Source organism: Larimichthys crocea, chromosome XVII (assembly GCF_000972845.2).
Source record: "Larimichthys crocea isolate SSNF chromosome XVII, L_crocea_2.0, whole genome shotgun sequence".
Classification (NCBI taxonomy): domain Eukaryota; kingdom Metazoa; phylum Chordata; class Actinopteri; family Sciaenidae; genus Larimichthys; species Larimichthys crocea.
The window spans coordinates 25,182,257-25,196,845 of record NC_040027.1 but is presented as its reverse complement, the minus strand read 5'-3'; the positions used below and the strand labels follow the sequence as shown (position 1 = coordinate 25,196,845).

Genomic DNA, 14,589 nt, shown 5'->3' with positions numbered 1-14,589 from the left:
GAGATAAAGTACTATATTTGAATCATTTTGGCCTTTCCTTCAGACTCTCATGAAGTCACGCCTTCTTTCCTCCAGGAAACGAACATCTCCTGCCAAGGACGAGCACATGGCGGGGGTCAAGGACTCGCTGCTGGCCCACTCCTCAGATCCTGTGGAGATGAGGAGACTCAACTATCAGACACAAGGCATGAACACACACACACACACACACACACACCTACAAACATCTGTGCCCAGATGTTTAATTTATACCAACCCACACGTAGACATACAGTCGTGCCTGCAAGTTCCCTTTCCCACTTCTAGAACCAGCGGGCCTCATCCCACTTTGCGGCTCTATCGGAGAGAAGCAATTTATAACAACTCCAGGAAGAAATTACGTTAAGTCTCACAGTGACTTTTGGAAAGTTTAATCATTCGAGTGTTAAAAAGCAAAAACTAAAAGATAGAAAGGCCTTCACAAAACTCCAATTTCAGCAGTTCTGTTCTGATGCGTGAAAACTGTAGAAGAATTTAAAAGGATGAATTTTGAAGCTGTATTGATTAAAACTGAGACAAATGGCCAAAAATTCACTGACAGACAGATTTTGAAGTTCATATGAAAATAACAAGATACAGCAAAATCTGGCTGCTGAAGTAGAATCCACTGGAAGACACAGGACTTAATTACTACACTATGACCTCAACAGAGTCTTATAAAAAAATAAAGTAGTGGTAGCAACGATGAAAGATCAGGGTTTAGGCTACAGTAAGTACTTCATTAAGGGGGACCTTATCATCATGGTTCTTATAATAAATACATGGTTAAGGTTAGGAAACGTTCATGGTCACATTGACTGTTGGTTGGAAACAGGAAACAAACAGCAGTCTCTGTCAAAGTCAGATGTGAACATGAACTTGTACGCTGCCCTGTGACGTCTCATGACCTCCTCTGCTCCTGTCGTAATTACTTTTAGTGTTACAAACGCCGCAACCTGTTTCTTTTTTCTGTTCCCTGCCTGCAAGTCGTTTTCTCTGTTTTACAGTACGTTGTGTCCTTTACTGTCTGATTGTTACTTTTTCTTCTCTTTCTTCTCTGTCCCCCCACCTGTCTTTCAGTGGGAGGTTTTAAACTCACAGTTTGTCATTGTTTTTCGACCATGTTCCTCTCTCAATCAGATGGGTGGCATTTACCTCTGGTAGCAGTAGGTGGGAATTTGGCAGATGTTGTTTACACCAACATAAATTCATCAACTCATTTGGCTGCCAACCTTAGTTCCCCCTTCCGTGAGAGCTCACTGGGTGGCCTCAAAGCCTCTGAAACTTCCAGTTTATTCACAACAAACACAAACAAACTGACAGATGACTGTTTACTCATGCTATGAAGTGAACACTGAACGGTTAAAAATGCTTTCAGTAATTTAATTTGTGCTTTTTATTTCACTACAGTTAAAGAAAATACTTCACAACAATTACAGCATTATTTGATTATTAGTGCCGGGTAATGACTTATTAGTCACTTAGACCATTTTACTTAAAGGTCCAGTGTGTAACATTTAGTAGAATATATATTTGCAGACAAATATTATGATATTCATCTGTTTTCATTAGTGTATCATCACTGCAAATAAGAATCATTATGTTTTATGAGAGAGCAGGTCTGCCATGTTGAATCATCATGTTTCTACAGTAGCCCAGAACCGACAAACTAAACACTGTCTCCACTGTTTTTTGGGGAGTTTTGCAGTCCTGATAGTTTCTAGGTATGGTTTAGAAACTAGAACAAGGCATGTTTACATACTATATTTGGTATATAATTAAAGATTCTATATGAACTCAACTTCACGTCTATTGAAGCGAGAGGGCCGCTCCATTGGATTTGTGCGTCAGAAATCACATTTGTTCAACTCTGACTATGTGGTTTGTTCAACCGATAGAGATACTGATACACTGTGTTTGGAAAGCTATTATCCCATTGTCTGTGTCACTGTATTTAGTATATTATAATACTATCAGACTACAACATTAATTATTTTCAAACACTTTGCACTTTTTTTTTGTATCCGAGCACGGCTACATTTTGTTAAATCGAATAATGTCACCGTGCCTTCAAGGGCTGGACTGATCTATTGCACAAGAGCAAACAAGCCATAGCCTCCCCGGCCTCACTGCCATAGCTGAAAACGTATTTTTACAAATGCACAAAGCAGCAGCAGACAGACAGACATACAGCTCTGCTCTCAGTGTTCCCTGTGTTCTTTTCTTTTTCTTTTCTCTGTCTTCTCCTAACTGACCCCTGTACTGTTTGTTTTGCCTGGTCTTTCCCCCACAGGTTCCAGTGCCCTCAGTTGCCCGAACACTCCAAGTTAGTTTTCGTTCCTCTTGTGTTTTACTAATGTTTCCTCCCATTCCCGCCTCTTTCCCTTTCTGTTACACAGCAGCCATTTGAACTAGAGTCCCCTTATTTAACCCCATCACCTCCTTTATTCATGGTGTGTCCATGACAGTCATTGACAGCTAATGAAACACAGTAGCAGGACATCAATAAATCAATATAGATCATAAATTCAATATCAGTGTATTGCTGTGGTTACTCTTACATCCCAACCACCCGTGTGACACCTTCCCGCTCACCTGTTGCTTAATGGGATTTCTTTAACCAATCAGCACGCTTGTCAATGCTCACATCACCAGTGTGGTTACAGCATGCTGTTGAAGAGCTGCACAGTCAGGCATCATCCCTCTGCTCACACACAGCGCTCTCACTGTCGCCTCATATCACTGTGACCAGTTAGCTCTGAGCCTTCAACATGCTGCACCCTGGTTGCATTTGTCCCGTGTGTGTGTGTGTGTGTGTGTGTGTGTGTGTGTGTGTGTGTGTGTGTGTGTGTGTGTGATGGACAGTCTTTACAACTCCACCTCTCGCTGCAGGGATGAGGGAACACCCACCCATTGCTACCTGTGACCTGGCAGACCACTTAGAGAGGCTCAAGGCCAATGACGGTCTGCGCTTCTCTCAGGAGTATGAGGTAATTCTTCCCATTCTGACACACAGCTCTGTGAAGCAACACACAGAGTCTTCAACAATGTATGGACTAGTTTTCTGAAGAAATGTATAGAAATAATAGGATGGGGGTAATTCCTGTGCTGTTGTACGTTGTATGAATTTATCTCCTACATGATTGAATTTGTGTTGGGATTATGTCAGGTTATCAGATCGGATTTTACTAATCTTGTTTTGTTGTTCTACAGTTGGCTACTGCAAAATTTTGTTACACAAACAAACTTCTGTCTTATTGTTAAAAAACTTCAGGTCGCCCCTTCACATCAGCGTCAACTGATTAGAACTTAAAAGTCTAATTTGGACAATCAACGTTAACTTGAGTCAAGAACAGTTTAGTTATTATGTCAAGGATTGTTTGAGCGGATTTCACCTCTCCCATGAAACATAAGCTGATTTTACAAAGACAGAGTTGCAGGTGCTGGTTAGAGTGAACACTTATCTCCATCATGGTTAGATTTTTTTAATCAAACTCATCTGAGGCACCTTCATTGCAACTTTACTCAAGTACAATGCATGCTGTGAGTCACACTAACAAGCTAACAGCGTTTCTAATCAACTTGATTGAATTAATTAAGTGAACGTTTAGTTTCGACTTTTAACAAAACAGTTTCCAAAACTAAAGTTCTCCTCAGATAGGGGAAAAAAGTCAGGATATTTTAACTTGTAATTATTATATGTAGCAGGAAGCAAATGACAAACGCTCCAATATCGTGGCAAAAGTGTGGCGAGCGTGTATTTACATTGTCTTGATTTATTTAAGTTGATGATAATATAAACTTGCAGTTATCTTTTGCTTTCCCCTTTTTACAAGAGCACAATTTTAGTTCCAAATATATAAAAAGAAAAGTAATGAAACTGTCCACTGAAGGGCAGACTTATGAAAATTGTCTAATGTGGATGAGCAGCAGGGTGAGGTAGGTTTCATTCAAGCTTCAGCTGTGTTTTGAAGCAATGGTGACAATGACAATGATGTTTCCTGTTTGAACTCAAAATATTGTTTCCTCTTCATGGAGTTTTCTTTTTATTTCTTCTCCTGCCGGACTAGTAATAAATATATATTTATGTCATGCCGTGCCATCTGGAAAAACAACTCTTTCTATTTACTTACTATAATATCAGCACAGTACATTACCAGACCACGTTTTCCTACTCATCTTAACATTGCAGAATTAAAATTCAGCATTGGTTAAAGTAAAAAAAAAAAAAAAAGGATGCTGCTATATATGCATATATTCTTTGCTTCCTTTCCAAGAATAATATCCCACTTCTTTTACCTACTGTAAAAGCCAGTGAGGGATTATGGCTTGTTGATGTCCTACAAAGGAAGGTAATTTGCATTTAAAGTGGTGAATTTCCAAGCGGATAAAGCAGGACAGATGGGTGCACTGTTTATACACACAGAAGGAAGAGGGCATATAAATTATGAAACAGCAACTGAATCAACGTTTCTACCTTCCCCTTTTGTTTTTTTTTCTTAGCCGATGTGGGGAATGGAGGGAAGTTTTTAGGAGACACATCATTGTACTTGACAAACAAGATAACATTCAGTTCACGTTAGAATATTCTAGTGAGCCTTGTTTAAAGCGTGGGCTGTTCTTGAAACCATGTTGAAATAGATGAAACAAAGCCACATCTCCATTGGTTACCATGCTTATTTGTGTTTACTCTAGTAATGAAAATTCATATCTCATTATGACAAACAAAAAGTCATAAGTCTTGTGTAGTGTAGGTTTACATGACTGCAGAAAAGAAGAGTGTGCGTTTAAATATACATTTGTAGTTTTAGTTAATTTGACATGATGAGAAGGAAAACATGAACTCACACACCACTACAACAAGGCTGTATCAAATATGAAATAAATATTCACAAAACTCTTAAAAGAAAACTACTTTGACATTGTTGTAAAATGTAAAATATTCCTCTGAAATCAGCACATGAACAGTCAGTTTCTATCGTCCTCGTCCTGCATTAGAAAAGTATGCAGTTAAAACAGGCAAGTAAACTAATGGAGCAATGGCCAAGCATCAGTGAGAAAAAAAAACAACAAAGCCTTCAGGAAAAAATACATAATACACACACAATTGTATAAAAAGATCCTAAAATATGAGGAAAACTCGTCTCTGATGCAAAACCCACAGGAAATAATCTGCTCAAGATTCATCCAGACTGCTTGTCTGACACTTACTGCAGTTATAAGTTCATTGTCTGGGTTAATTGTTCAGTTTATCCGTTCTGTTATTTCTTTCCACTGAATATAATATGAAATGAAATCACTTTGTTAGTTCACTCAGTGATAGACAATGGGTCACTGAAGGGAAAAAAGGTTTGGGAACCAGCGTCTTTTTAATTTTTATGCAAAGTGGAGTCAGACAGATATACTCTGCTGTTTAGCCGGAGATTGAATGATTAAGGTGATGCGGTGAAAGTAGACTTGCAGTCGCTAGTGTGCTTATGAAGTTGAAGGAGAATTTGAAACAGCTAACATTTTGCAAGCTAATTAATTAACTACGAGTCTGACCGGACCTCATTAGGAGTGAGTGAGTCATCTAAGCTAAGTAGAGAGTTAGACCTCGGTGCAGTTGTAGTTGATAAAAGGAAATGAATGTTGGAAGAGTAAAATCATTAATAGACACACAGGTAAACTGCAGCCTGGAACGTGTGAGTGTGTGTTTGTAAAAGAGAGGAACATTGTAAAGTGCTATGGACACGAGCACAGTATAAACGCAGTCCATTTTTCCATTAACCATTTCTCTGAGTTTGGGTGGTGCAGGCTAAAATCAAGGTTGTCCACATCTCAGTCTCCATGTCGAACCTCATTATCCACAAAAAGAAGAAGAAGCAATCCTGAGGCCACCGTACAAGACACGCTTTGCCTGTGGCGGTGCTTTATGATTCCGCCCATTAAAATCACAAAGAGCAAAGAGTCCAGCACCCACTGAGAACAGACTTTATTATTTTGCCTGTGAATGTGGACGACTCACTGGATGTCTCACAGAAACAACCCCAGCATCATGTATTCCCTCAACACACTTCACAACACACCCCGGGGGACACAGTCATCAGCCTCCTCCAAATACACGTCGGAGACTGGATGTAGCGAGTTGGTTAGTTCTGGCTGCTCTCTGAATGTTTGCTCTCAAGAATAAAAATTCATGGCAGTTGATGTGCAGGCATCTGAAACTGCAGAACTCAATAAACCTTGATGTGGAGACTGTCAATGACACAGGCGGAGTCATTGACAGTCTCTCTCCCTCCCTCCCTCTCAGACACACACATCCTGTATGTCCTCCTGCGCCCCCATTGCATAGGAGCTACCAGCCATTAGTCCATAGTAAGAGCAGCAGGGCTTGAAATGAAAAGCTGATAATAGCTGTGTTTAAAATGAGAACTGCCAGAGGATCTCACAGCTTGTTACATCTGATGAATGAGCCCAGTCTGTTTGGGAACTACTGGAGACCACTTCATATACTGCATATGGCCTCCATAACAGCAATTCTGTTCATTATGTAATAATGATTACATCTAGTTCTTGACCATATCCAATGAGTAAAAGCTAGTGTGCACTGGCAGAAACTTATTTTTGGCTGTTAACTGAGCCTCGGGGCTCCTTAACACAGCCTTCTTTTAAAGTCTCTGCTCCACAGTGTTTGTTCCCTTCTGCATTGGCGATATACTGTCCATGCTGCTGCTAGTATTAATGTCTAAAACAAACTGCCTCTTTATAAAAGAAAATGTGCTCATTGGGCCAATGCGTGGACATATACATATTTATATAACATGCATGTGGACTCATCTCATTTTTGAATTAAAGTACATTAAGAATAGGGGCAGTGGCATGGCCGTATCGTCCTCAATACTTGCCAGTGTTTTGCCAAAGTGTTCGGTTGCTCGAAGTGTGAATGTTTTTCATTCCACTGTAGCAGCAGGGTGCTGGTTTGTGTGACAACGGGGGGTTTGAAAGATAAACCAAAAGAAACAACTAAAACCAACAGAACGTCTGTGCGCTAATGTTAGGTTTGTGTACGGCCATTGATGGAAGGATCACAAGAGAGACTGCACGAGCATTGATCCGTTTTTGGCTAATTTACTAAGCCGTTCCAATCCTTTTTGTTGTAAACCATTACACTTTCCTAAAGGAAACTACACTTATTTCTTATTTCTGTAGCTTGGTTCTATCAGATATGACCGCACTGTATTCATAAAAGTACTGCAGAGATTGTGAAACACAGCATCATCACAGAAAATATGTCCAAACATGAACAAACACAAGCAGTCAGGCAAACAGGTTGTAAACAAGCAGATTTACAAGATTAGATACTATTTGGAGGTGAAACTGTCAGTAATGTTCCCTCATTATATTCCCCCATTGTGTTTACATCTACTGAAAGCATGTCAGTGTCAAAGCTGGCTGTGTTTTTTCTTCCTAATAAGTTGAATCCGTTAGCTTGTTTACGATCTGATCTGTATGATTGTCTGACAGTAATGTTCCTATTTTCCCAGTGGACTTGTTTTTAGATCATCCCTGGATCTCAGCAAGTACTTTGATAAATATAATGTAATCATGAGTGGTTCAAGTCATGGCCACATAAAACTCAAACTGTAATCAACTGTAGCTTTCACTACAAGCAACCCAGCAACAAGTCCTTGGCTAATAAAACAAGTTACTAATCACCATTATGGTTTGTATGATTGTTTCCTGATCTCCATGAATAAGGTTTTGTTAAGTTTATGTACCAAAGTCAACATGGTGAAGGTTAGGAAACAGTCTTGGTTGTGGTATCATGGTTAAAACATGCCAACACGAGTTATCCTGTATCTAGATTTGCAAACCGTTTATGCTCCACTCTGAAAGTTCTATATACTCTCCGATGACTCTGAGACCAATTCACCCTCTGTTGTGTAATTTTGTTTGCTTAATTATGACACAACAGAAAGTGTATTCCGACACAAAACAGCTAAGGGACCCATCTAATGCACAAAATGATATGTTTATGTCCAGGTGAACCATCAGGAAACTGGAGTAATTAAGAGGAGAGCATAGGAGGAAGTCAGGTGACATTAGAGCATGACATAAGGAAGACTTCAGGGTGGATGGATCTGGTATGAGTTTGTTTTTGTAACCATGACGATCGTCTGGGTCATGTATAGTTGGTAACCCTAGAAAACTCTCTCATTATTTGTACTGTTCTTTCTGTACATGGTAGAAGTTTGCTTTCAGGGTTTTCTGTCAGATAGCTGCTGTTTATGTCCCATTTGCACTATTGTATCGTTTATGATACAGTTAAAAAAGGCACACGGATCAATATAAGGCATCAGATCAGAAAACCCATGGACAAACAACACATTTTGTTGTTTAATTTGGAAGACTTATGAGGTTTTACTGTACAGTCAGCAAGTATCACATACGTAAATATTCAATACAAAAGATCTGATGTCAGAGAAAGCCTCAGATAAAGAGTTTGTGTTTTTATGTTTAATTCAAACAAACAATTCATCAAAATCACTGTGATTCTCATCTGACCCAGAAAGATGAAAATGCCAGTGTAGTCAGTGAGGTTTAGTGTTAAGAGAAGCTAATCCAGAACCAATCAGCACTCCTCTAATGTGTATTAAAGCTAAATAAATGATTGTTCACTCAGTGATGGAGCGTGAGCCTCGCTCTGCCATACACAAATCCACATGCTTCACGCCTGGCTGTTGCTCTCTCTGGGTCTACCTGCTTTGTTTTTTTGTTAGCGGGGACTACAGAGCTGTGAGTGTGATTACACTGACGTGCTCGGTAACTGATCTACACGTCTGCGAAGCACATTAGCAGTAATGTGAGTGGTTTGTCAGTGCAGTGTGGTGGAAGCCATACCTAACAGGCTGTTAAATAAGATGTGCATTCAACCTCTTTCTGCCATTATTATCAGTTGTAGACTGGGGGCTGAGCAGCCGTCCAGCCAGCAGGATATTGGAGTCCTCATCACTGCTTCATTCTGCCTATACACCTGTGTGTGTGTATATATAAGTGTGTGTTTGTTTTCCACATGATGTAGTAGTGGGAGTAGGAACGGTCAATAATGAAGAACAATCTTCAGTGCGTCATTATTTAACTCAACCTGCGCCTGCATTCACAGCCAGCAAGTGATTGTGACAAGTCCTCGGGGAGCAGAGTGAAACCTGTCCAGCTCATATCAGCACACATCTGATATACGGCGATAATCGAATTCATAGGAGTACAAATAAATAAGTAAAAAATGTGAGATTACACTACACAGTCACCCATAAAACAGGGAGTAAAGCCCCTGTTTCCACCAAGCAGTTCGGTTCAGCTTCTGGTATTTCTAATGTCGAAGGTTGTGGATAGCACCGATACTACTATTCTATTCCATCCCAGTTTTTGTAACCCTTCTGTTGAGGGTTTCTACCACACTGAACCTGGGAGGTAAGGTGGAGCTTCTGCAGTCCACAGAGTTGTCTCATCATCTCCGCTCTGATTTAGGATGTCTTTTATCTCGCTGCCTGAGACCGTTTCTCAAACGAAGCTTGTGTCCTTGTTGTAGGCTAATAAACAACCACATACAGTACTGTTTGTACGGGAGTGAGAGAGAGTATGGAGAGTTTAAGAGAAGGAGGCAGAAAAGTAAAAATGATTGCAAATGCACATGTTCTGTGCAATAAATGCTGCAGCTTCTTAAGATTAAGACTGTTTCTCTTCTACTGTTTCTCAACTGCTGAAAAAGTGAAGGGGTTAGCCCAAAGCCTGACCCCACCTACAGAGTGCTGTCTGCTTTACTGTCTGTGATCTAGGATTTATGTACATGTAGGTAAGGGTTGGGTTTCAAGGGTACTATGCTGAAAGTGTGATGAAAATGTGGTTTAAGCAGCTACAACCCTGACAGTGGAGCTCGGAGGCTATGATAGGCACTGTGGTTGCAAAAACTATGTAGTACAGTTACAGTTTTAGTAAAATTTGGACCTGATGGTGGGTCTTAAAGTCAGAAAGTAAAAAAAAACTTCATAGTTATTCATCCAGTAATTGAGATTTTACAGTCTGGATCACAGTGGTTGACTCACTGACATCCACATCCCTCAAGACATCTTGACTTTTTACCCATTTTAGATTTGAATGTTGACAATTAAAAATTGAAATCGTTGGGTGGTTTAAGCAGCCCTTGTTCTCACATTAACCAGTTCAGCCCACATGTGGATCAAAACATGCTTCACACTCCCTGCTCTCCACACCTGTGCTCCCATGCGGGTTCTTCCCGACTAGTGTCAGCCCGTGTTTTATTGCAGTGACCCGATCAACTACTTTCATCACTACATTATCCCCACTGCATCACAGATGATTGTATTGAGAACTAAAACCTCCAACAAGTCTTCATCTGTTCACTGTTGATATAACACTACTAGTCCATCATCACTCAATCTAATGTATGCTACGGGGAGACATACATCGAAGACTACTACTCTGCTGCATCGCTTTCCCTTCATCACTGGATCTGTTCTTTGTTAATATAAGGCATTGAGCTAGGGGGGTGGAGTCCTGGGGGGAATCTGTCCAAGCACTCTAGTGTATAGGGGGCTTAAAGATCATCCAGAGCCTTCATGGCTGTAGGAGGGGTGATGAATAAGTTGAATCTGTGTCACATTTATTGGTCTGGACAGGAAAGTAACATAGGCACTATTGTATTGTTTATTATCTTGTAATCTGTGTTTTATCTACTCTTTTTCCCTTCCATCTCTAAATGACTCACACCCTCCCACCCACTGTGTTTCAGTCTATTGATCCAGGACAGCAGTTCACTTGGGAGCACTCCAACCTGGAGGTCAATAAGCCAAAGAACCGCTATGCAAATGTTATTGCCTACGACCACTCCAGGGTCATCCTCACACCTGTGGATGGTGAGAAACATACCATAATTCTCAAGATAGTGTTTGATTTAACCACTGCAGAAGAAAACAGGCCTTTATATAAAACAGGATTATATTACAGACAAGCTGTTTTATATGTGTTCATCATACTTTAGTAAGAAACCCTGCTGTTTCTGATTGGCTTCCATTTTTGACTTGTTCCTCACTGCAGGAGTTCCAGGTAGCGACTACATCAATGCCAACTACATTGATGGCTACAGGAAACAGAACGCTTACATCGCCACACAGGGGCCGCTGCCGGAGACGCTGAGTGACTTCTGGAGGATGGTGTGGGAGCAGAGGACCTGCACCATCGTGATGATGACCCGCCTAGAGGAAAAGTCGCGGGTGAGCCTCTCATGTTGAGAAAAAGTTTAAATTACACTGTGATGACAATGGGCTTGATTTACAGAGTATTTATCAAAGTTGAGGCACAAAGCACTCTGAATAAGTACATAAATAATCAGAGCAAGCTCAGTGTTCCTTAGCAGTAGTAGTATATAGCTTATCATTATGCACTGATTTAACACAATTCAACAACTTCATCATCTTTCATTCAAACAAAGTTCACCTTTTTAAAACACAAACTCAGGTCAGACTACTGATAATCACTTTAGCTAAGGCCAGGGCTGAGACTTGTTGCTGGTGTTAGCAAGCTGGACCCAATACCAAAGTACCAAAAAAAGATGAAACATGTTTAGCAGATGAACTCTTTTCTGAAGATTTAGCTGATGTCTCGTCCCAGACAGTTAACAAATAAATCAGACAATGCACAGGCTCAGGGGTCATCAGAGTCACAAAGGCAGGGCATGTTAGATTAAGTCTTGTTGTAATCACAAGGGGTGGGGGCTGCAATTACATGTGGGTGGAGATGGGGGGGCTACCCTTGCAAGGGGGAACTTGCAATGACACATGTAGCTGGAGACAAACATAATAATGACACTGACTTTACTATAGTGCCCTTCCTGCATTTAAATGGTTCTGGACCACGGCATTTACACCTCCAGTGTGGCCAACCGGTTTTCTGTAGGGGCTTTTTGACCACCTAAAATACCATGGTCTACCATTTGGGATTTTTGCACCAGATATTTTCAGCAAATTTTAAACTTTCTTTTTAAATTTAGGCAATGGCAACATTAAAACAGATGCAAATAAATATAGTAAAAAAAAAACTATTGTTTTTCATTTGAAGTTATAATCAATCCTTTTTTAATAACAGACACACAGTAGTTTTATAGTAGTAGTAGTTTTCTGTTTGCCAGCATGCACAGCCTGTGAATGGTATTTTCTTCTTTGCCAAGATCCAGGATAGAAGTTAGGACATCAGTTGTAATTCAAAAACATTGGTTTGGGATGGCAGTAAAACAATCTAGTATTTGACAGTACAGATAAGGTTAAACTGTTTTTACATTTCAGAATTGATAGAGACATATTTTCAGTAGAGCAATTTCCTCCTTGTGACTGTCAATGAAGAAAACTGACTTGCAGACACTGACGAAGATATGATTGGCGGTGTCGCTATATATCCTATGCTTTTTTTTTTCCGCTTATGTTCTACCTTAGTACTTGTTTTTCAAATCTGCACATTCTTAAATCTGCACATTCTACTTTAGTACTTTTTGTAAATATGTACACTTGTGTTTCCCTCCTTGATTCTATTTTTCGCTGCTGTTAACAAGTGAATTTCCATGTTGTGGGATCAATAAAGTATTATCTTATCTTATCTTATCTTATCTTATCTTATCTTATCTTATCCAAAAACATCCTCTTGATCAGTACTGCACATGTGCAACTCTCAACAGAGATCTGAAGGAAGCAAGGTGGCTCACTTATTAGCAACTTCTATACACTTATTATGCAGTTTCTTTATTTTTTCAGATTTCAGATTTATGTATCCTGGGCCACTTCTTCTTACTTCTGGGCCAGATGTGGCCTGAGGGCTGCTGATTACAAAGGCTGTATGTACAGTGAGGTTAGAGAAAGGATGAGAACATCATAAACAGCTGTGGTCCAACATTTTTTACTCTGTAGTTTAGTACACACATAAAAATATTTCATCTTTTTCAGCCGCTCTTGCTGCAAGAGAGAATTTTAAAAATTCACAAGCAACAACTTTTTGAGCATTTCTTGTCTGGGTGAGGGCTGTCCATACTCACACAATAACACATAAAGTAACAAAATCCAAATGTGAGTACCCAAATGCAAGAAAGCAGGGGCTAGAGAGCGATGCCCCATACACCCATACATACAGGTGATATACCGCTCTGTATCTTGTGCACTAGTCTCAGCAGTACAAATGAGCTTGGCTCTGTAACAGCATCAGCATGCTTGTGGACATGAGGTATGAGGCGTTCACAACCAACCACATGGCAGATGAGAGCTAGCAGTGCAGGGACAGTGTTCATATGAGTAATGATGTCAGCCCTCTTTCACACTGTTAATAATTCTACAACCAAGGGGCAGAACTGAATTCCACAGCAGCGCACCATTATTATTTTTGACAGAGACCATCAGCCCTCATGCTGCAGCCAATAACACCCCGTCTGTGGTTCAAGCTGAGGTGTAGGAAATATTAGATGCCCTCCAACCTGTGGCCAAGGTAATGGCTGCTGCTGATATCCAAACATAACCTGTTTGACACTTGTTTCTGCTGACGTGAGGCGCACACACACAACAGTTTACATGCCCTGAAATCAATGCAGCCGTGTTATCAATTTTGAGACCAAACTTGTGACTTTTTGTGCGGCTGTCAACAAATCCTGCATTTACTGTCATATCAATTTATGTTTTATTATCTGTACATAGTAGCTTTATGTTTATATTTCCTCGTCAAGCGTGTTGTCCCTGTTTTTAGCTGTATGCAGGTGTATATCTGTGTATTTACATTGAGATCAACATGAACCAGAGTCTAATTCCTTGCATGTGTACACATTCCTGTCCAGTGAAAGTGATTCTGTTTCTAATGCATGAAACAGTTAGGTTCTAATGTTAGGTAAATCCCTCAATATGAATGTGATGGATGGGAGAAAACACATCATACAGAAAATTTTCTTCATTATTAGTCATTCCATAAGCTTGATACAGTGCCCTTACAAATAGGTATCCCTAATAGCGGGATCAGCACCTTGGAGAGGGCGCTGCGGCACACAGTCCTAACCTAATAATCCTCCGAAAATGTATGTTTAAGTGTAAATTTTGGCCTGATCGTGGGCAAAGGTCAGGAGCACCATGAATATCCACTGCACAATTTATGAAAATCCGAGCCAGCAGTTGTCGATCTGTTCTGCACTGTACCAAAATGTTAAACAGACGAACAACTTCATTAAACAGTGCTGCTGAGTATCGATCAGGAACACCTCAAAGTTGCAGTTTTTCAGCTGAAATAGATTATTTGTTGCTTAACCGCCCATCAATTAACTGCTTAATCTGTAGAATTCAGAAACAAAGTGGACATTTCCAAAGTCAGCAAACCGCATTACAGCATTCTCAGCATGTCAGTGAGTTGTACATTCATTTACATTTTAAGCAGGTAATAATGTCGTGGATTATCTATGAGAGTCATTTCTCCAATCGTTACAGAGAAATCGCAAACGAGAGAACTCTGATTGCTGAGCCAAAGCCTCATTCCTCTTCAAGACTAGTAATG

General features: G+C 40.1%; 1 protein-coding gene across 13 annotated transcripts in view; it reads left to right on the top strand.

The window, feature by feature from the left end:
- ptprfa (protein tyrosine phosphatase receptor type Fa) overlaps positions 1-14,589 on the top strand; it is a 291,110-nt gene that overhangs the window by 255,356 nt on the left and 21,165 nt on the right. For 11 of the 13 annotated variants that reach the window (XM_027289989.1, XM_027289987.1, XM_027289986.1 and 8 more), the window contains 5 exons: positions 76-185; positions 2,312-2,344; positions 2,911-3,008; positions 10,811-10,934; positions 11,116-11,291. In XM_027289989.1, the coding sequence (XP_027145790.1) occupies positions 76-185; positions 2,312-2,344; positions 2,911-3,008; positions 10,811-10,934; positions 11,116-11,291 (541 nt within the window). The remainder of the gene's footprint in view (positions 1-75; positions 186-2,311; positions 2,345-2,910; positions 3,009-10,810; positions 10,935-11,115; positions 11,292-14,589) is intronic. The other 2 variants (XM_027289990.1, XM_027289988.1) reach the window with 1 other exon arrangement.